At 44.4% G+C, this 23,197-nt stretch overlaps 1 protein-coding gene across 1 annotated transcript in view; it reads right to left on the bottom strand.

Annotated features, from left to right (window-relative positions):
- Positions 1–324: 324 nt before the first annotated feature.
- Positions 325–23,197, bottom strand: part of HTR3B (5-hydroxytryptamine receptor 3B) — a 53,327-nt gene continuing 30,454 nt past the window's right edge. The window contains exons 7-9 of the mRNA XM_077458139.1: positions 10,260–10,470; positions 4,395–4,595; positions 325–920 (exon numbers count right to left, since the gene is read on the bottom strand). Coding sequence (XP_077314265.1) covers positions 655–920; positions 4,395–4,595; positions 10,260–10,470 — 678 coding nt within the window. The 3' untranslated portion in view covers positions 325–654. The remainder of the gene's footprint in view (positions 921–4,394; positions 4,596–10,259; positions 10,471–23,197) is intronic.

Below are 23,197 nucleotides of genomic sequence, written 5' to 3'. Positions count from 1 at the left end.
GTCTAGTGCTAGAAATATTGCTCTCGCTCTAATGCATACCTCCCAACATTTTGAGGCGGGAATGAGGGACACCTATCAGCAAAAGTATGCAGGCATAGGACACACCCCATTGCCATGCCCCCTTAAAGGAGAATTGTACAAAAAATGACAGTTCGGCTGTTTTTTGTTGCTTTTTTTTACTACTACTATTCCTTTATAATGGCTTTTGGAACAAATGCAGCAATTTAGAAATCTGATGAAAGGTTTAGCGCTAGAAAACACTTTTTGATAGATAAAAAGTGCATTTTATATAAATCTATATAGATCAGACCAAAATGAGGAGGAATGAGGGACAGAGGGACATTGCTCCAAATCAGGGACATTGCTCCAAATCAGGGACAGTTGGGAGCTATGCTCTAATGATTGCGGTGTAACCTGTGTGTATCTGGCTCTGATACTAGCCAGTGCCTCACCAGCCACTGACCTCACCGAACGTCCCTGCAATGTTGCCCATATATCAAGCCTCAGGAGTGCATGACTGGCTCTTGTTTTAACTTGTTGGACAGGGATCTAAAACAAAAGAGCAGTTCCTTCAAAGTATTCATTTGTTAAGGAGAATTAAATAATGGTGATAATATTCTACCCAAGTAGCTGTACAGTTCATGGTATTTTGTTTCATGTTGAAACTACATATGAGCTCCATGACCACCATAGGAGGCACAGAGTAGCTGCATAGGTTGAAAAGAGCAGTAGGTAGGCTCTAAACATGAGACGGTCTAATCTGTAACATAGGCCGAGCCAGTGGGTGTGCCAGGCTTCCTCTGACTCTATTCCTTGTATATAGGTATGGATGGAGGCCACTTCCTGCAGGATGTGCTCCATCAGATGGTCATCGGCTATTGCAGGGCTCTGGAATACTTCATCGACACCACAAATGCTTTCTAGAAGGCAAGACAGAACAAATTAAAGTGTATGTGAAGTCAAAAAAATCAAAACAATTCATTTAAAGACACATTATAGCCTTCCCGTGTCAGACCTTTTTCTCTACGTTTGCATGCAAAATATGCAGAAATACCTGGTGAGCCTCCCAATTGTACCCCTCTTCCTTGCTCTATTCTGTCAGTGCTATCTGCAAGCTCTGACTCCTGGTAGCATTGACAGGCATGTGCAGTTTAGCCTTCAAAGGAAGCACCAGGCACAGCAAAACTAGAGCAAGCCAACAGTTTCCTTGTGAGTCCAGGGGTTGGATTTACTAAAGGCAAATAGACTGGGCAATTTTCAATGTGCAGTTGCAGTCTGCAAGAGGTGTTGCTCCAGAGCTTAGTTAATGAGGAAGAGGGTCACTTTGCAAAGAATATCCAATCATGTGCAAGGAATTAAGAAAAAAAAAATTCTTGCACATGATTGGATGATAGAAGTCGGCAGAGCTTCTGCTCATTTACTAAGCTCTGGAGCAACTGCTCTTGCAGAGTGCAACTGTACTTTGCAAAGTCTAGTTGCCTTTAGTAAATCAAGCCCTATGTCCACACAGGCTGCTATGCCCCCCACAGCTAACATGGACAGTAATGCCACATACACACGATCGGACTAGCCGCCAATAAAACTGTGGATTTTTGTTCGAAGGATGTTGGCTCAAACTTGACTTGCATACACACGGTCACACAAATGTTGACCAACAATTCCGAACGTGAGAACGCGGTGACGTACAAGACGTACGACGAGCCGAGAAAAAGGAAGTTCATTAGCCAGTGCGGCTCCTTCTGCTTGATTCCGAGTGTGTGTGAACTTTTATGTGACGGACCTGTGTACACATGATCAGACTTTCCGACAACAAAGTTTTTTTGGCAGAAAATTTGAGAACCTGCTATCAAACATTTGTTGGCGGAAAGTCCGACAGCAAATGTTCAATGGAGCGTACACACGGTCGGACTTTCCGACAACAAGCCCACATCCAACATTTCCCGTCGGAAAGTCCGATCGTGTGTATGCGGCATAAGAGGGCAGCTTGGGTGGTCTTGTCAGTGAAAGCAACATATTATCAGGTGTCTCTGCTCCTATCCCTCAGAGCTCAGGGAGAAAAAGGGGATAAAGCAGTCATGTAACCAAATTTAAAATAAGCCAATAAATATCTTTATAAGACAATTTGTGGAGATTCTGTCAATGTGGATTGCTTTACTGAATATAAGCATACATTTTACACGAGCAAAGGAGTAGAAAAAAGTCCCCCGGTAGGCAGGATAGCCAGACAAACTCAGAAAGGCTCTTAGGCACACATTTTCATTTCATAAGATTCGCCCAGTTCCAGGTTCTTTGGAAAAATACTTCACGGAAAAAAATCATGTTAGAAATTACAAAAGTAACATGCCAAAATCTTTAAATTGTAATCCAAATTTCTTCTCCCAAATTACTTTGCATCCCCTTCCTAGTTAGTTATATTTCTCAGCAACATGGGCAGCTGAATTTTAAAGGGAGGCCCACAGCTATCAACACATCATATGCTCGCCCCAGGAGAAGTCCTTTGGTGACGAAATACATAGGGAGGAGTGACGTGCCTATGTCATGGCGTTTACCGCACGTGACATATGTGTTTGCGGTAGTATTGGATGCCTATCGGGTGATTACCTCAAGGTTGTGCCTACCTCTGCTCCAAGGTCATTCATCTGAATGCTGATTTAAAGGGGAATTTCCCTAAAGCTGACCAGACCTGCCTGTAACTAGGGGGTCCTAGATACATGGTAGGCGCACACATGTTTAACCCCTTGCCGCCGAGCGTACGCAGATGTGCGTACTCAGCTTCCGAGGGTTATACCGGGATGATGCCGGCACCTGCTATCCAGCCATAACAACCGATGCCGGAGGAGTCGGAGGGGACATCCCCCCTCCCACAGCTTCCTGCCGCTCTTACCGCTGCTCCCATTTAATCGGGAGTACCGATCTCACATACGCCGCTTCCAGTGGCTAGGGAGGGACTGGAATGAAGCCGTAAGCGACTTCATTCCAGTCTCCTAATTGTAAACACGGAAGCGACGTCATGACGTCACTTCCCGTTTCCTCGGCTGCCAATGGGGCCGGAATTAAAAAGAAATACACTATTCAGAATCACCGAAAATGGCGATCTGAATAATTTGAAGTGTAAAGAAGGGATTGGGGGTCTAGACCCCTGATCCCTCCATAAAGAGTACCTGTCACCACCTAGTACTGTCACAAGGGATGTTTACATTCCTTGTGACAGCAATAAAAGTGATAATTTTTTTTTTTTTAAAACAATTTATTAATTTTAAAATAATTAATTTTAAAGCGCCCCCCCCCCCCCCCCCGTCGCCACAAGCTCGCGCAGCAAAGAAAGCGCATACGGAAGTCGCGCCTGCATATGTAAACGGTGTTCAAATCACACATGTGAGGTATCGCCGCGATCGTCAGAGCGAGAGCAATAATTCTAGCACTAAACCTCCTCTGTAACTCTAACCTGGTAAATGGAATTTTTTTTTTTTAAAGCGACGCCTATTGAGATTTTTAGGTACCGTAGTTTGTCATCATTCCACGAGTGTGTGCAATTATAAAGTGTGACATGTTTGGTATCTATTTACTCAGCGTAACATCATCTTTCACATTATGCAAAAAAAAATTGGCCTAATTTTACTGTTTCATTTTTTTTTAAATTCATGAAAGTGTCCCTTTTCCCAAAAAGTTGCGTTTAAAACACCACTGCGCAAATAACGTGTGACATAAAATATTGCAACAATCAACATTTTATTCGCTAGAGTCTCTGCTTAAAAAAAAAAAAAAAATATATATATATATATATATATATATATATATATATATATATATATATATATATATATATATATATAATGTTTGGGGGTTCCAAGTAATTTTCTAGCAAAAAATATATATTTTAACTTGTAAACACCAAATTTCAAAAATAGGCTTAGTCATGAAAGGGTTAAATAGAATCTTAATGCTGGATTGCAAGTCAAAAATGTTATGCTATTAATACATGTAATTATGGTATTTTGTATATTCACCGTTTTTTTTTATGTAAAAACCCTTTATTTATATTTTCTCCATACTTACATGCAGCCAAAGCTGTCCAGAAAAAAACTGTCAGTAAAGCCCCTTACACACTATCAGATTGTCTGCTGATTTTTTCCATCAGATTTACCAAAACCATATAATATGAGGTCAAACCTTAGGGGTTTCAATGTGTATGCAATCAGGTAGGCCCTTCTACTACATGGTTTTGGTAAACCTGAAGGAAAAAATCAGCAGACAATCTGATAGTGTGTATGGGGCTTAACAGTAACTGCCACTGTCATATAAAGGGTATGTGTAAAGGCACCCACCCTCAATGGAATAGATTTGTGAAATGCTGTTAAGGCCTTTCATTTTCAGAAATGACATAACTGCATCACCTTCTGTTTCATTGGTTGAACTTATAGAGTGATCCTCTGTATTTTCGTCATGGTCATCCTGTCTCTCTCGATTCAGCATTCGGCATTGGGATATCAGAAGACTTTCAGATCCTTCCTTGTCAAAATGAAGAAACTTTACCACCATTATAGATTTGCCAAGACTCAGCACCATTAGGGCCATGAAAACCATAAAGAATACACCTAAATCACATTAAAAGATTTGAAAAGGTTTTTTTAGATACAAAGAATTTTTTTGGTTACTCTTTTCATATAGGTGGTGAAACGTGTCATCTATCACACTAAAACCTAAACCTCTATCAAAGTTGACTTTGCTGAATTGCTTAGTTAGCCCCCATGCTTATCCTACAATTTATATTTTATGGTAAGTAATGTAATAATTAGAGTCAGCTAGTATGTAACTGTTTCTTTTCATTTAAGCATTTTAAAAATATTGAAAGCCATGTCACATTAAATCCTTAACCTCTAGAGATCCGCGCTATAGCCGAATGACGGCTACAGCGCGGACCTCCTTTGCCAGGACTACGTCTATTGACGTCGTCCCGTGCACGAGCGGCCTGCGCGCCCCCTGAGGGGCGCGCGCGGCGCGCTCTGTGATCAGCGAGTCTATGAAACTCGCCTGATCACGGATCGAAGCAAGCGGTCAATCCCGACCCCTTACCACGTGATCAGCTGTCAGCCAATGACAGCTGATCATGTGATACAACGGAGATGGTAATCGGCTATTTTTCCTCCTCGTGCTGACAGCGCAAGGAGAAAAAAAAAGAGCCGATCACCAGCGGCCATGATCGGGACATCAGTCCCGATCACAGCCAGCTTACCAGTGCCCACCTGCCCTCTGCCAGTGCCACCTCAGTAATTAAAAAGTGCCCCCATCAGTGCCACCCATCAGTGCCCCTAGTGCCACCCATCAGTGCCCACAGTGCCACACATCAGTGCCCATAGTGCCACCCATCAGTGCCCACAGTGCCACCCATCAGTGCCCACAATCTGCCTCAAAGTGCCACATATCCGTGCCCATCAGTGTCATCTACCAGTGCCCATCAGTGCCGCCCATCAGTGCCCAGCAGTTCCACCTATCAGAGCCACCTATCAGTGCCCATCAGTCCCATCTATCAGTGGTACCTATCAGTGCCCCTTAGTGCCACCCATCCGTGCCACCTATCCGTGCCACCCATCTGTGCCATCTTATCTGTGCCCATCAGTGCCGCCTTATCTGTGCCCATCAGTACTGCCTTATCTGTGCCTATCGGTGCCACCTTATCTGTGCCTATTAGTGCCGCCTTAACTATGCCTATCAGTGCCCACCAGTGCAGCCTATCAGTGCCCACCAGTGGCGCCTCATCAGCGCACTTTAATGAAGGAGAAAAATGACCTGTTTGCAAAATTTTATAACAAACTATTAAACATGATTTTTTATTTTTATTTTTATTTTTTTGCATCTTTTTTTGTTTGTTTAGCAAAAAATAAAACTCCCAGCTGGAATTAAATACCACCAAAAGAAAGCTCTATTTGTGGAAAAAAAAATGATAAAAATGTCATTTGGGTACAGTGTTGTATGACCGCGCAATTGTCATTCAAAGTGCATCAGCGCTGAAAGCTGAAAATTGGTCTGGGCAGGAGGGGGGTTTAAGTGCCCAGTAAGCAAGTGGTTAAAGGTGTAGAGTAAACAAGTGTGCCACACCAAAAGGTTTATGAGCCCAAGACTATTTATTCCAACATAGAAGTCCAAAGAATTTTTTGGAGCTCTATAATGAAATAAATAAACTTGGACACCTAAGAATTTGGTGTGACACACTTCTTTTCGCTACACGTTACTGTATTCACCCTCTGAGGCCCCTTGGTGTCAGATAGCTGCATAAACATAGACATTGCGCTCAATAGTATGGGCTTAGCTTAAAGCGGTAGCAAACCGCCAGCTATTTTTTTTAAACCTGCAAGGAAAAATGATAATGTGCCAGTATGCATCACATACTAGCACATTATGTAAAAAATACCTTAAAATGAAGCCCTCCAGTGGTGCGCTGTCACTGCTGACAGGGCTTCCATCTTCACTTGGTCTTTCTTCCAGGTTGGCAGGCTCTTGTCATTTGATTGGATGAGCACACGGGAGCCGCTGTTTATGGCACAGGACTCTGAAGGAAGGGTACAGGTATGCTGGTCCTTCAGAGCATATGTCACCAGGGGTGGCCCATCCATTAAGGGCGCATTGGGGGCCACCCCCTCTATCCATGCCACCTCCTATATGAAAAGATTCATGCAAAGCATGAGTCTATCCACAGCTACCAAGGCCAACCCCTATTCATGCGTCCGGCCCCTTTTTGGACACCGGGCGCATGAATTACAGTGGTGGGGATGTTTTTTTTTAAGCACTTGTAATCTCAGAAGAGAGGAGGACACAGGAGATGCTGCCAGATGCCCGCCGCAGCCTGATTCCTTGTACGATATGCCCAGAGATCCCTGCCGCTGTGTGCCCACAGTTCCCTGATGTGCCCACTGATCCCCGATGTGCCCACTGATCCCCGCCACCGATGGGATATGTGCCAGTGGACCGGCAGACAGCAGGGGAGAGGTGTCGCGGGTGGGTGGTTGTTTTCCACACCCCCCCCCCGCAAACAAAAAAAGGCTGCATCCAAAGTAAATATATCCTAAACGATGCCTGTTTAGGAGATATTTACTGTACCTATAGGTAAGCCTTATTATAGGCTTACCTATAGGTAAAAATCATACAAGGGAGTTTACACCCACTTTAACTGCTTGCCAACCAGCCGCCGCAGTTATACTGTGGCAGAATGGCACGGGCAGGCGAAGCGACGTCATGTTACGTTGGCTCCTAAGGAAGCTACTAGGGGCAGGCGCCCACTGCTCGCTCCTGGAGCCGATGCGAGTGCCCGGCGGTCTTGAAGACCGCTGGGCTTCTGAGATCGCTCGAAACACGGCGAGAACCAGAATACAGACTATGAACAGCGATCTTTCATGTCCCCAACTCAGTCCCCTCCCACCTTCAGTTATAACACACACTAGGGAACATATTAACCCCTTGATCGCTCCCTAGTGGTTAACCCCTTCACTGCCAGTGACATTTTTACAGTAATCAATGCATTTTTATAGCACTGATCTCTGTATTAATGCCAATGGTCCCAAAAATATGTCAAAACTGTCCTATGTGTCCGCCATAATGTCGCAGTCATGATAAAAATCGCAGATCGCCGCCATTATTACTAGTAAAAAAAATAATAATAATAATAAAAATGCTATAAATCTATCCCCTATTTTGTAGACACTATAACTTTTGTGTAAACCAATAAGTATAAGCTTATTGTGATTTTTTTTTTTACCAAAAATATTTAGAAGAATACATATTGGCCTAAACTGAGGAAAAATTTGCTTTTTTAAAGAAAAAATTGGGATAGTTATTATAGCAAACAAAATATTGTGTTTTTTTTCAAACTTGTCGCTCTTTTTTTGTTTATAGCGCAAAAACGAAAAACCACAGAGATGATCAAATGCCACCAAAGGAAAGCTCTATTTGTGGGGGGAAAAAAAAGTCAATTTTGTTTGGGTACAACGTCGCACGACCACGCAATTGTCAATTAAAGCAACGCAGTGCCTAATCTCAAAAGTGCTCTGGTCAGGAAGGGAGTAAAATCTTCCGGGGCTGAATCGGTTAAAGCGGATTTTCACTACATCTGAGCACCACAAACCAAAAACACAATTTTAATAATTTTTAATATACAAAGCAAACTCCCTCATCCATCCATGTCTCCATGCTTAATATGAGAAATCACTTGGAAAAACACCCCTTTCGCATTTCTGGCTGTGGCCATCTTGAGTAAGGGCAAATCATTTACATAGCATTTACTTCCAGGAATCCATCTGCTCTTATCTCAAGCATGCATGCAGGAGAGTGTGCCTAATTGAGAAAACCCCTCCTCCTCTCCTCCTCTCCTAAAGTAAATATGATATACTGTCCTATCTATATACTAATGCTAGCAGCATAAGGATTCAAAATAATACATGTTGATTTGGAGAGTGAAGTTTCACTTTAACACTGAGATAAAAAACCAACATTGGAGCCAAGCCCAATTTTGTTTTAAAGAATAGCCATCTTGTCAGTGGTGGCAACTCGCCAGCAACAGAAATGCTAAAAACATTGCTTACCTTCAATGTTCAATGAAGCCTTGCTTGTTTGAGCACCAAACCGGCAATAACATAACGGCAGGCTAGTGTCTTCTATTTTCTTTTACCAGTTCTGTTGCTGGCAAATTGGCATCAACAACTAGATCTCTAATATGGCATGGCTCTAAATCTGCATTGAAACCTTTGCATTTTTCATACGTTTTGATGCAATGTGCTTTCGCCATGATTTTCATGTGCTGTCATTCATACCCCATAAAACATGCAGCAGACAAGATTTTAAACAAACCACTAGACATGTGCACTGCTGAAAAATTAGTTTGTTTTAATTTTAAACCGTTCTTTTTTTTTCTTTCTTTTTTTTCTTTCGTTATGATCGCAATTCGTAAATTATTACATTTGTAAATTTGAAAATTCGTAAATTCGAAAATTCATGAATTTGTCAATTTTGTAAATTTGTAAATTTGAAAGTAAGAAAGAAAATCTGAAAATTCAAAAGAATAACTAACTAACTGATAATAACTAACTATTAAATTATAGATATTGGAATTTCCTTTCAATTTATCCAAAGTTATGACATCCTTTCATTTATCCAAAGTTATGACTTATCCAAAAATAACGAATGCTGCATCTAAACAAATGGAACAGAACAAATTAATAATAAATAATAATAAATAATAAAACTGTTTTAATATTATTATTCTCATTTATTATTAATATTTTGTTATGCTCCATTCGTTTAGATACAGCGTTTGTTATTTCGGATAATTAGTAACTTCATATTTGTTACGTTCACTAACAGCCAAATTTGAAAGGAAATTCCAATATCTATAATTTAAAGGGATTGTAACGTGATTTTTTTTTTAAAATAACAAACATGTTATACTTACCTCCACTGTGCAGCTCGTTTTCCACAGAGTGGCCCCAAACCTGGTCTTCTGGGGTCCCTCGGCAGCGGTCTCGGCTTCCCCCAGCAAGTACTTCTCACGTTCATGCAAGCTCCCTCGCATGGTGAGAAGTGCTTGCGGGTGCACTCCCGTGATATAGCCGGTGGCTATAGCTGCTCGCTGTAGCCCCCCGGCACGCTGCGTCATTGGATGTGATTGACCGCAGCGCGAGCCAATGGCTTCGCTGCTTTCAATCAATCCACTCTAGCCAATCAACGGCCAGTCTGAGGGGCGAAGAGGATGTCGGAGACGAGCGCGGGACTTTCGAGGGGTCAGGTAAGTAAAACAGGGGGGGCTGGGGGGTCCGGCACTGGCAAATGTTTTTTCACCTTAATGCATAGAATGCATTAAGGTGAATTTTTTTTTACCTTTACAACCACTTTAATAGTTAGTAATAGTTAAGTTATTATATTAGTTAGTTATTGTTGTTTCAGATTTTAAAATTTTCGGGTTTTTGGATTTCCAAATTTACAAATTTGTTAAATGGGTTTTCATTCATTTGGATATTTCCAAATTAACTAATTTGTTGGAATTCATAAAAAAAATAATTCGGAACTAAACTAATTGCACATATCTACAAACCATCACAATGAAGCATGTAGGCATGAATAAAACATGACTACAACATGTTTGATTATCTTTTGCTCTGAATAAATAAAAACCTAAATACAATAAAGGAACAAGTCAGACTGTTGAGGATATTAGTACAACACATACAAATAAGATATGTTACTTTATTGTGTTTAAATGAAGTGCTACCTACCGATTAATGGCACACTTAAAGTGGTAGCTGGCAGTTCGTCTGCCATATTCACTCTGAAGACTGTATAGCCAACAAGAATGGTGGTTTTGAACATGATTCGGGTTCCACTGTCCGGGGGCAGGTAAAAGCTCATGAGGTCTACAAACATGAGAAGAATGCTGGGCAAGAGGATGCCTACAATATACAGTAGAGGGCGCCGGCGGATAACAAGCTGCAAAAAGGATCAGAGGTTATGACCTATAGATATTGTATAACTTCCATTATGAAGTATCACAAATAGATGGTATTCATTTTTACATAACACTTGTATATCAAAACATAAAGCACGATAAAATAAGACTGAGGCCGCGTACACACGGGCGTACTGTTCGCCCAACTTTGTTCGTCAAACAATCCGACAATCAGTCCGCTCAAAATTTGAATGAACGGACTTGACCACACACGATGAACGAACAGTCCGCTGAAAGCGTGCGCGATGACGTGAACGGCACGTACGACGGGACTAGAAAAACGACGTCCTATACACTGCAATGCAACCTTCGGCCGTGTAAATCCTTTCTGAGCATGCGCGATACTTAGTCCGTCCAACTTGCCTACACACGAGCGGACTGTCCGCTGAAACCAAGTTTGGACGGACAAAACCAAGTTTCAGCGGACTGTCTTATGGAAGTTCCGAAAAACTTTGTTCGTCAGACTGTCCGCTGAAACTGTCCGCTGAGGCCCACACACGAGCGGACTGTCCGCTGAAACACTGTTCAGCGGACAAAGTTGGGCGAACAGTCCGCCCGTGTGTACGCGGCCTGAGGGTCCTGCTTATATTAGCTTGTAAAAATTTAAATAATAATTAAAAAGAGCTGCGCTAAACAATAAAAAACTGTTAAGCCTATTTCCTTTGTCCCCATGCTTCCAGTTTGGCTTTCATCCAGGAAATGGCAGCGGCCGAGCTCATTGAACTACAAGTAAGCACCCGGCCACCCGTGCTTCTTCGGGCACCTGGTGCACCCGCTTCCTGGTCCCAACTTCAGGAGCATGCTGCACCTAGCCGCAAGGGGAGCCGTCTTAGCATCTTGATCTCCATACACGCCCCTGATAGAGGGCTAGACAGGGGAAGCACCTTAAGTCTGGACATTACTGTAATAAAGGATTTCATGGTTTAGGTAAGAGCATAGGTGGCTCTACAAAGGAGCGACTGAAGCCCCAAAACAATTTTTTTACTGTGACTCACCTTTTTATGTGATGAAGGTTCTGTACTTCTGTACTTTAAGATTCTTCTACTAGCGGCTATGCGTATATTAAGCATTACAGACAACAACCCTGCTAAATTTCTGCTGAGATAACATCAGTTTGCCAAGTAAAACAATGGGGCTGATTTGCTAGAGGAGTAGAAGGTGTTCACTTAGTATAGTGCATGTTCATGTAGCTAAGTACAGTATGTAAGATGAAACTGTGTTCATTCTGAACATCCAATCCTGTGTAAGGCAAATAAAAAATAAAAAAAGGAGCTTGCTTGCGCTCAGGGAGCGCAGTCTGTTTATATAATGAGCATATAAGGCTTCCCCCATGTTCATATACATTTAAAAACTTTACATTAAGCATGTCATTTGTAAAACATTAGCAGACACTAATAAGATTATTTACATAGATCGTATTAACAAGTATACCTATAATCTTCAAAAAGATTATCTATGGTACAATATGCTAAGTAATATAAAAAGCCCATTGCAATTGCGTAAGCAGTAAATATTTTAGCATTGCTTCTAATTGTTTCTACAAAAAGATAAAATAATTCCAGAAAAAAAAAAGAACACTGGATCTGTTTTTTCCTTTGTTATTTGTTTCTTAGCGATGCCAAAGCACCATGGTGAAACTGTACCTTTAAAGTGGGCTCTGCTGTGTACACTATTGTTTCGAATTCCCATTGATGATAATGAAAGGAATAAATCTAATTGGGAATTTGTACATGATGAGCACACAGAAGATGAAATAGAAGCCCTACGGTGTTAGCCTAATTGCTGTGCTGCTCGTCTAACCTTCTGCTGGTTCATTTGATAAGGTTCTTTTTATGATGCTATGAATTTCGGAAGTGCTCATTTATTCCACACATAATTCCCCCTACCCCCCCCCCCCCCTTTATTTCACCCTCTGCTCATTTGTGAGCCGTTGTCGCAATGATAATGATTTTGCCATTAAAGCTGAAATCACTGCTGCATGAGAGAGCTATGTCCCAGGCTGGCCATTCATCTCGCTGTGTTTTGTGTGGCTAACTTCCCGTCAGGGTCGTTGTTAGTCCTGGACATGCCAGAGCAGAGGAAAAGGAGTGGCGGTATAAAGATCGATCAATGTGAAAGAGTGGGGCAAGCTGGCAGATTATAACAGAGTACTTACAATTTGGTGATCAGCAGCGTCCTTGTCTCTATTAAAGCCTGTGTTCACTTTTTGGTGACAAATTATCACCATGTACATGGCATTGTTTTACATTCAACTTTTTAAAATGTTCTCCTGTTCTGCTTGTGAATACAAGCAACTTTTCAGAAAAGCAACAAACGGGCTTCAATTAAATGAACTGAGTCAATATACTTTTTTTAAAAATAGGGTGACCAGCTGACAATTTTGTTCTTCATGCTGGAGCACAAATTACAATCTTTTCTTAAAACATGCCAGCAACAAAAATTCAAGCTGCACTCCGTGACGTCCTTTTTCTCCTTGAATCAACTTTGCTGTAAGCCCTTGTACACACGGTCGGAGATTCCGACAACCAAATCCGTCGGATTTTGTCCGACGGATTTTGTCCGACGGATCTTGTCCGAAACTGTTGCATACACACGGTCGGACAAAGTTGACGGAAAATCCGATCTTTCAGAACATAATGACGTAATTTCATTACGATGGGACTACGTTTAGGCTAGTAGTCAATAGCTTTGATGTAGGAATTTGATCTGAGCATGCGTGGCACTTTGTCCGATCGGAATTTTCTACACATGATCGGAGTATGTCCGATCGGAGCAGTTTGTCAGAAAATATTTCCAGCAAGTTGGAAAATTTGGTCCGATGGATATTCCGACGGAAACAGTCCGACGGAATCTCCGACCGTGTGTACAAGGGCTAAGAGTAACAAGGCTTACAATGCACAGTCCACCCTGCTGGACAACATGACTTATCCTCTGATGTATTTCACCTCGGCAAGGCCTCATCATAGAGATTCCTACAATTAAGTCCCTACCAGGGGTGAAAACGTCAGAGAAAGAGTTATGTCCAGCACGCCCTATTACCACTTCTAGGGGAAATAAGGATCTCAGTGCAGTGCAGCTTGAATGTTTGTTGATTGCATATTGAGGTAAAAGACAGATCCCGAGTTGAGTCTAAGGCCGCGTACACACGCACGGACTGTTTGCCCAACCTTGTTCGTCAAACAGTTTCGGCAAACAGTCCGCTCAAAATTTGCATGAGCGGACTTGCCCACACACGAGCGGACTGTTTGACGAACAAGGTTGGGCAAACAGTTCGCTCAACTTTTGAAATGAACGGACTCGCCCACGTAAGGAGGAGGCAAATCCGCCCATTTCGAGCGCGTGTACAGGTAGGCGGGGCCCGCGAAGGAGACGTCGCGGGCTCCGCCGCCTGGAATGGGCTTAAAGGGGAACCCCAACGCCGAAAAAAATCGGCGTGGGGGTTCCCCCAAAGTCCACACCAGACCCTTGTCCGAGCACGCTACCCGGCCGGCCAGGAAAGGGGGGCGAGCGAGCGCGCCCCCCCTCCTGAGCCGTACCAGGCCGCGTGCCCTCAACATGGGGGGGTGCCTTGGGGAAGGGGGGGCCGCGCCTTGGGGAAGGTTTGGGGACCCCAAAGCACCTTGTCCCCATGTTGATGAGGACAAGGGCCTCTTCCCGACAACCCTGGCCGTTGGTTGTCGGGGTCTGCGGGCGGGGGGCTTATCGGAATCCGGGAGCCCCCTTTAAGAAGGGGGCCCCCGGATACCGGCCCCCCACCCTATGTGAATGAGTATGGGGTACAATGTACCCCTACCCATTCACCTGTGAAATAAAGTACAAAAAAAAACACAACACAGGGAAAAAATATTTTATTGCACAGCTCCGGGGGGTCTTCCGTCTTCGGGGGTCTTCTCGCCGGACTCCTCCGCTATCTGTGTGTAGCTCTTTTACTAGCGGAGGAGTCCGGCTTTCTTCCTCCCCGCCGCCGGCCTCTTCTCCCGACTTCGGGGGTCTTGTCCCCCTCTTCGGTTCTTCTGCCGGGCCACCGCGCCTTCTTGTAGCTCTTTTACAGGCGGTGGCCCGGTCTTCTGTCGCCGCTGCCTTCCGTTCTTCTGTCGCCGCCTTCGGTTCTTCTGCCGGGCCACCGCGCCTTCTTGTAGCTCTTTTACAGGCGGTGGCCCGGTCTTCTGTCGCCGCTGTCGTCGCCGCCGCCGCCTTCCGTTCTTGTTCTTCTTCTTGTTCTTCTTCTTCTTCTCCTGGAGATGTTGACTCGACGAGCTCTCCGGCCGGAATGCCAGGGACACGCTCCGCTGCCACTTATATAGTGACAATGGGGCGGTGTCACATGGTATATGTCACATGGGTTGGTCACATGGTGACCCCGCCCCCTTACGATGTCATAGTCCCCATGTGACATCAACCCATGTGACCAACCCATGTGACATATACCATGTGACACCGCCCCATTGTCACTATATAAGTGACCGCACAGCGCGGCTCTGGCATTCCGGCCGGAGAGCTCGTCGAGTCAACATCTCCAGGAGAAGAAGAAGAAGAACAAGAAGAAGAACAAGAACGGAAGGCGGCGGCGGCGGCGACGACAGCGGCGACAGAAGACCGGGCCACCGCCTGTAAAAGAGCTACAAGAAGGCGCGGTGGCCCGGCAGAAGAACCGAAGGCGGCGACAGAAGAACGGAAGGCAGCGGCGACAGAAGACCGGGCCACCGCCTGTAAAAGAGCTACAAGAAGGCGCGGTGGCCCGGCAGAAGAACCGAAGAGGGGGACAAGACCCCCGAAGTCGGGAGAAGAGGCCGGCGGCGGGGAGGAAGAGAGCCGGACTCCTCCGCTAGTAAAAGAGCTACACACAGATAGCGGAGGAGTCCGGCGAGAAGACCCCCGAAGACGGAAGACCCCCGGAGCTGTGCAATAAAATATTTTTTCCCTGTGTTGTGTTTTTTTTTGTACTTTATTTCACAGGTGAATGGGTAGGGGTACATTGTACCCCATACTCATTCACATAGGGTGGGGGCCGGTATCCGGGGGCCCCCTTCTTAAAGGGGGCTCCCGGATTCCGATAAGCCCCCCGCCCGCAGACCCCGACAACCAACGGCCAGGGTTGTCGGGAAGAGGCCCTTGTCCTCATCAACATGGGGACAAGGTGCTTTGGGGTGGGGGGGCCGCGCGGCCCCCCCTTCCCCAAGGCACCCCCCCATGTTGAGGGCACGCGGCCTGGTACGGCTCAGGAGGGGGGGCGCGCTCGCTCGCCCCCCTTTCCTGGCCGGCCGGGTAGCGTGCTCGGACAAGGGTCTGGTGTGGACTTTGGGGGAACCCCCACGCCGATTTTTTTCGGCGTTGGGGTTCCCCTTTAAGCCCATTCCAGGCAGCGGAGCCCGCGACGTCTCCTTCGCGGGCCCCGCCTACCTGTACACGCGCTCGAAATGGGCGGACTTTCCGAGCGGGAACAGTCCGCTCATTTCGAAAGTACAGCGGACAGGCCCACACACGGGCAGACTGTTCGCTCAAACACAGTTTCAGCGGACAGTTTTTCGGAATTTCCGAAAGACTTTGTCCGTCCAACTGTCCGCTGAAACTGTCCGCTGAAAGCCCACACACGGGCGGACTGTCCGCCCAAACACTGTTCAGCGGACAAGGTTGGGCGAACAGTCCGCCCGTGTGTACGCGGCCTAAGGCCGCGTACACACGGGCGGACTGTCTGCCCAACTAACTTCGGCAGACAATCCGACAGACAGTCCGTTCAAAATTAGCATGAACGGACTTGACCACACACGATGAGCAGACAGTCCGCTGAAAGCGTGCGTGATGACGTGTACAGCACGTACGATGGGACTAGAAAAACGACGTCCTATACACTGCAATGCAACCTTCGGCCGTGTAAACCCTTTCTAAGCATGCGCCATACTTAGTCCGTCCAACTTGCCTACACACGAGCGGACTGTCCGCTGAAACCAAGTTTGGACGGACAAAACCAAGTTTGAACGGACTGTCTTACGGAAATTTCGTAAGACTTTGTTCGTCAGACTGTCCGCTGAAAAAGTCCGCTGAAGCCCACACACGAGCGGATTGTCCGCTGAAACACTGTTCAGCGGACTAAGTTGGGCAGACAGTCCGCCCGTGTGTACGCGGCCTAAGCATCTGAGGCCAGTGAGCACAACACAGAGTACCACCTAGAGCAGTAATGGCGAACCTTGGCACCCCAGATGTTTTGGAACTGCATTCCTCATGATGCTTGTGCACTCTGCAATGTAGTTGAGCATCATGGGAAAAGTAGTTCCAAAACATCTGAGGTGCCAGGTTCGCCATCATTGACCTAGAGCAATATCAACTTTGGTGGACTTTCATGAAACATGATGATGTCTCATTACTCATTATTAGTTCCAGTCTAACTGGAATATAGAAAATCCATGCTTATATAATCAAGTGAAGAATTAAGTAAAGAGTATATTAATCCACAGCAACCAATCAGGAATCATCTTTCCGTGGTCTTATTTCAGTTGGTAACTGCATTTTTACATTTCCTGTTTGCAGTTTATGCTACACTTTTATGATGACCCCCCCTCCAACGTGAAAAAGTTCTTCTGGGTAATACCAAGCCTAGCTTGGCTGGTCTGTAAGTAAATGCCCTACACAAGCAACCAGACAACCCTTGCTAAGTTAGTATTTAGGTCACAGACAGTATGGTATTACCTTAATGGACTTCGTCAGCACAGGACAAGTCATTGGGTTTTGTATGTGAAGTGCCAAAGGAATGTCTTCCCTATAGTGCTCAGAACAAAATAGGAGATTTGAATCTAGTGCTCCACTGGAATTATATGTACATAAGCCAAAAATTAGAAGGGACTTTATCTAATGCATTTTTGCATGACAGACCTGTAAGTGAATTTCTCACTCACTGTATTTTTTTAAGCTCCTTGGTGTAGTGTGCACTTGCCACAAAAAAAAGTGAACACACAAAAAGTGAAACACACAAAAAAAGTACATTGAGTGTATACATCATCCTGCTCTGAAGAGAAAGGACCCTGATCCCACAAGGAGCAAGACTCCTGACAAGGACTGGGGTACATGGTTCGACCTAGCCAAAACCAGGTGGTCCCCATTCTTCAGGGATCCTGGAGTAATGTCCACCCAAGTCCTTGGTGAGGCTCCCTCAAAGCGAAACCCCAAGGAAGAGGGTGAACTTGACTACAAGGCCATGGACCCTCCTCCTCAAGACTTTCAGGGCAAGTCTAAGGTCCTATACATTACTAATCAGGAGTGAGCACATTGTGCACTTGCGCAGGACAAAAAGTGTAAGACATACAAACATTAAAAAGGGGATGGGTAAAGGAAAAGAGCTTCAGTGCCAAAAGTGCTATACATTGGTTGGCCCTATGGCCAGCGTAAAAGTTCCTCTGTTCCTGACCAAAAGGCCTAGCCCAGAAGGCAGGTCTGAAAAAAAGCATGCAATGAGTGATGCCACCAAGGTGCCATACTAAAAATGTAGTGAGTTTCCCTACTGTAAATTTTTCTGGCACTTCTGGTCCACCACTCCAGAAGCACAAGCCCCGCAGGATTTTTTCAACCACTGGATGCTTAACAAAATGGCATGGCTTTTAAGGGAATCAGAACACTGAACTGTAGATAGAAATGTTTTGGTCAGGGGGATTTGAAGTGCTAACTTATGTAGCACTCACTCCTGGAGGGGCTGCTGAGAGTATGCCCATGTCTCCCTTGCTAGTACAGAAGCTGCAAGTCACAAGTACCGTTCCATGCACACTGAAAATACAGGCTCAGTCTAGGGGATGTCTTTTTAAAATGTATTTCTGAGTACCTTGAAACAGGAGAGGGGTTCAGGGATTCAGGATACTCCAAAACGATCAATAGGAGTTCAATCCTTATAGTTGCAGACACACATGAAAGTTCCACAGTAGGTCTTACAGTGTCCTAGGAGCTGAGTGCCACCCAGCTTCCACAGGTATTTACTCAGTAAAGAAGATAAAAGATCCTTCTCTAGAAAAGGTCTTCATAACAGTGCCCTCCAGCAAAATCCATAAAAAATCTTCTCTAGGCCCTCAGCCCAGCACCTGTTAAGGCCCAAGCTGCAATGCTTGTCTCAGTATAGCTGCATCCCAGGGGCAGCAGCCCAGGAGAGCTGGAACACTCCTGGAAGAGAACCTCATGGAAATCCTCCCTAAAACATTTATTACATCTCCAGCCCTCTTCTGGATGCCCCCTTCCAGGGATTGGCTGAGGCATAATAAGGGTGGCACAGTGGTGTAGTGGTTAGCACTCTCACCTAGCAGTAAAAGGGTTGCAACCACAACACCACCTGCCTGGAGTTTGCATGTTCTCCCTGTGCCTGCGTGGGTTTCCTCCGGGTACTGCAATTTCCTCCCACACTCCAAAGACATGCAGGTAGGTTAATTAGCTTCTGTCCCAAATTGGCCCTAGTATATGAATGGGGACCTTAGATTGTGGGCTCCTTGAGGGTAGGGACTGATGTGAGTGTGCAATGTACAGGGATAGGGACAATTGTAGACACTCACTCAGGTTGAACTCAATGGACTGGTGTCTTTATTTAACCTTACTAACTATGAAACTATATAATACATTTTCATCATTAGATATCTGACTCTCCCTGCCTGATATTCTGACTCTCCCTGCCCTATATTTTTAAAGTGTACTATTTTATCATGCTTATTGACATCACTGCACAGTAAGTTTACAAAGAAGTCTCCCATGTCATCATTGGAACAAAGTTTTTTTTTCTGGCTAGGATTTATTAAGCTATGATATACAAAATGGAAGGAGTAGTCACTTAGGAGAAAATAATTAAAATGTATAAAATGTACATATGTATCCCTGGAAGTTGCAGTAAAAGGGAACACTTTCAACAATAAATTAGTAATTATAAAAAAAAGTAATAATTATATTTTAGAATCCTGCAGTCAAACCAGATAATAGGAGGCTATTAATTAGTTGCCATGGGCTCACGTACTCATCGTGCTTTTTGCTCAGCTGTATTGAAGTCTGGATATATATTTGGTAGAGTTTTCTCATTTCACTCCTTTACAGAAGAGGAAGTATTTGACACTGGTGGTTTTCTCACATTCATTCACTGAGTGGAACATTTACATAGCCACGTTTCTATTTATATTTGAATTTTATTTTTCAAGTAAATCAGACTATATGTTTTATTGATCCTTTGAGGGTTTATTCACAGACACGGTTTTGTAGCTGTTTATGCATGGCGCATTTAATGCAGATAAGCAGGTACTGAACTGCTCGAGAAATGTAATGATGCCTGTGATAGCAGCTTCTTCCTGCCAAATCACAGACATGTTATATCTAGTTCTTTAGCATGGTAGACTCAATGTAGAGTAATGGTACTTTACTTTATAAGACCTCTTGCTCAAGCTTAATACAACATTGTAATCTATTGCAGACTGGCAGTCCTTAGATGTGGCTGCACTGTTTTTCTTTTCTCAGGCTTTTTTCCTCTGTTTTCACCTGGTGCCCCTTCTAGTAACACATCACCTGTCCTACTGTGAAAACGCTCCCTCGTTATACTGTATCAATCGCGGAGCAGCATTGCCACCCTAGGATGTTCTCCTGATCTAGACTGCAAATACCTCTTCCTCTTCTTGCCTCCATTACATAGGGGGTAGGAGACCCGATATCCTCTTTTTAGATTTTAGTTTAGCACACATGAACTGGCAAGATCAATAGATGTTTTCTGCACTTGAAGAAAATACTCTAAGCCCTTGTACACACGGTCGGAGATTCAGACGGAACGTGTCCGATCGGACCGTTTTGTCAGATATTCAGACTGTGTGTGGTCTACATAGGACTGTTTCCATCGTAGTATCCGACAGACCAAGTTTTCCAACTTGTTGGTAAAATTTTCCGACAAAATGCTCCGATCGGACATACTCCGATCATGTGTAGAGAATTCCGATCGGACAAAGTGCTACGCATGTTCAGATCAAATTCCTACACCAAAGCTATTGGCTACTAGCATGAACGTAGTCCCGTCGTAACGAAATAACCTCATCACGTCGGATTTTCTGACAACTTTGTCCGATCGTGTGTTGGAATCTCGACCGTGTGTACAAGGGCTTAGACTAAAAAAGAAGAGTCATGCAGCCACCACATATAAGGGCTGGTAAGCTGCAATATATTACATGTCTGATCTTTAGTTTGAATACTGTAAACTTTAACACCTCTCAATTTACAATTTCAACATACAGTGATGACGTGGACACTTGACCGGACTTTCTGGCCGAAAGGGTCTGACCAAATCATTTCATCAGATATTCCGATCATCTGTGGGCTTTTTTTTTACTTTTTTCTTCAAAAATTCTGACGGACCTAGAAATAGAACATGTTTTAAATCTTTCCCGACGGAATCAATTCCTATCGGGAAAACCGTTCGTCTGTATGCTGGTCCAACGGACCAAATACGACGCAAGGGAAGCTATTTGCTACTGGCTATTGAAATTCCTTTTCTTGTCCCATCGTGCACCATCACATTAGAAACGAATGGACTTTGGTGTGATCGTGTGTAGGGAAGTCCATTCAGTTGGACCTCCATCGGAGAGACCGTCAGAGTTTATTCTGACGGAAAGTCATGTGTACAAGTCATGGCCAGGTAAAGTGTATATCAAGCCAATATTCTAGTTTTGGATATAAAGTAAGTAGGGATATGTTAGAATACCTGTCAGAATTTTATTGTTATGATGGGTCCACCCTGCTGACCACAATTTCACCATCTATGAATGAGTTACAAGACTGATATCTTTATTCTATCACAGCTATAAGTCAGTATTTTTGAAATTCCCTTTTTAACTATCTAGCAGTAAAAATCTAACAGGTTATCTTTGCATGTACCGTATATACTCGAGTATAGGCCGACCCGAGTATAAGCCGAGGCCCCCAATTTACCCCCAAAAAACTGGGAAACCTATTGACTCGTGTATAAGCCGAGGGTGAGATATGCCTGTCCATCCCTGTGTGTGTGTCCATCCATCCATCCATCCCTGTGTGTGTGTCCATCCATCCATCCATCCCTGTGTGTGTGTGTGTCCATCCATCCATCCATCCCTGTGTGTGTGTGTGTGTCCATCCATCCATCCATCCCTGTGTGTGTGTCCGTCCATCCATCCATCCATCCATCCCTGTGTGTGTGTCCATCCATGTGTGTGTGTGTGTGTGTGTGTGTGTGTGTGTGTGTGTGTGTGTGTGTGTGTGTGTGTGTGTGTGTGTGTGTGTGTGTGTGTGTGTGTGGCCTTGTGTGTCCAGCCTACCTGTGTCCCCAGCCTCCGTCCGGTCCCGAGCCTCCGTCCGGTCCCGTCCCGTCCCGAGCCGAGCCTCCGTCCGGTCCGGTCCCGTCCCGTCCCGAGACTCCGTCCGGTCCCGTCCCGTCCCGTCCCGAGCCGAGCCGAGCCGAGCCGAGCCTCCGTCCGGTCCCGTCCCAGGATCACCGCTCTTCGTCGGCGCCCATTTTCCTGTTCAAATGCCGCGCCTCCCTGTCTGTGATAGGCGGAACACAATTTCCCAGCAGTCTGTGTTCCGCCTATCACGGCCATCCTTTCATCCTCGTCCGTAGTACGAGGATGAGCGGATGTCCGTGATAGGCGGAACACAGGCTGCTGGGAAATTCAGTGTTCCGCCTATCACAGGCGAAGGCGGAGCCGGAGGCGCGGCTTTTGAATTAGAATAGAATGGCCGCTGTCTGTCTGCTCGACACGCTGATCGAGCAGGCAGACAGCGATGACTCGAGTATAAGCCGAGGGGGGCACTTTCAGCCTCAAAAAAGAGGCTGAAAATCTCGGCTTATACTCGAGTATATACGGTATGTGTTTATTCCATGTTGCATTTTTTTTGTAGCCCTGATGAAGGGGGCCTGTTTTTAGCTCCCAAAATGTGTTGGTTTTTTTCATTCTATGTCATCAAATAAAATGACTATAATTTTTATCATTACTTTCTTACCTAACCTCTTGGCACCCAGGCCAATTCTGACACTTCTCTCCTACATATACAAATCACCCTTTTTTTTTTTTGCTAGAAAATTACATAGCCCTCTCAAACATTATATATTTTTAAGCAGAGGTCCTAGAAAATAAAATGCAGGGTGCTGCAATTTTTTATGTCACATGGTATTGGTGTAGCGATTTTTCAACTTTTTTGGATAAACTATACTGTAATTAATTTTAGTGCACACAAACACAACTTAAAACCCAATTTTTTGACAAATTCTAAAAAATAATGTCACGACGAATAAATAGATACCAAAGATGTCACACTTTAAAATTATCCATAAGCAATGCTTTAAAATCCTGTACAGGTTGCCAGTTTAGAGTTACACAGGATGTCTGGCACTAAAACTTTTGCTCTTGCTCTGATGTTCGCAGTGATGTGTGGATCGCAATTTACACCTATGTGCATGTTTTCATTTGCACATAAACACAGGGGAACTTTAAAATTACTTTTTAATTTTATTAATTATTTTATTTTAATCGATTTTTTTTAAGAATGTAGCTTTTTTTTCTTATCAACTTTATTGCTATCACAAGGGATGAACAACATCCCTTGTGATAGCATGGGCTTTGAAAGGTCCTCTTTATGGAAAGATCTGGGGTCTATTAGATCCCAGATTTCTCATCTAGCCTCCAAAGCATCTGATCAAACCAGTTTGATCAGATGTTTTACAAGCTGGTAAAGGTTTGTTTA

This window comes from Lithobates pipiens, unplaced genomic scaffold (assembly GCF_037356315.1).
Source record: "Lithobates pipiens isolate NorthernLeopardFrog02 unplaced genomic scaffold, aLitPip1_a1.2 Scaffold_27, whole genome shotgun sequence".
Taxonomy (NCBI): Eukaryota; Metazoa; Chordata; class Amphibia; order Anura; family Ranidae; genus Lithobates; species Lithobates pipiens.
This window is presented reverse-complemented; position numbering and strand designations above follow the sequence as displayed.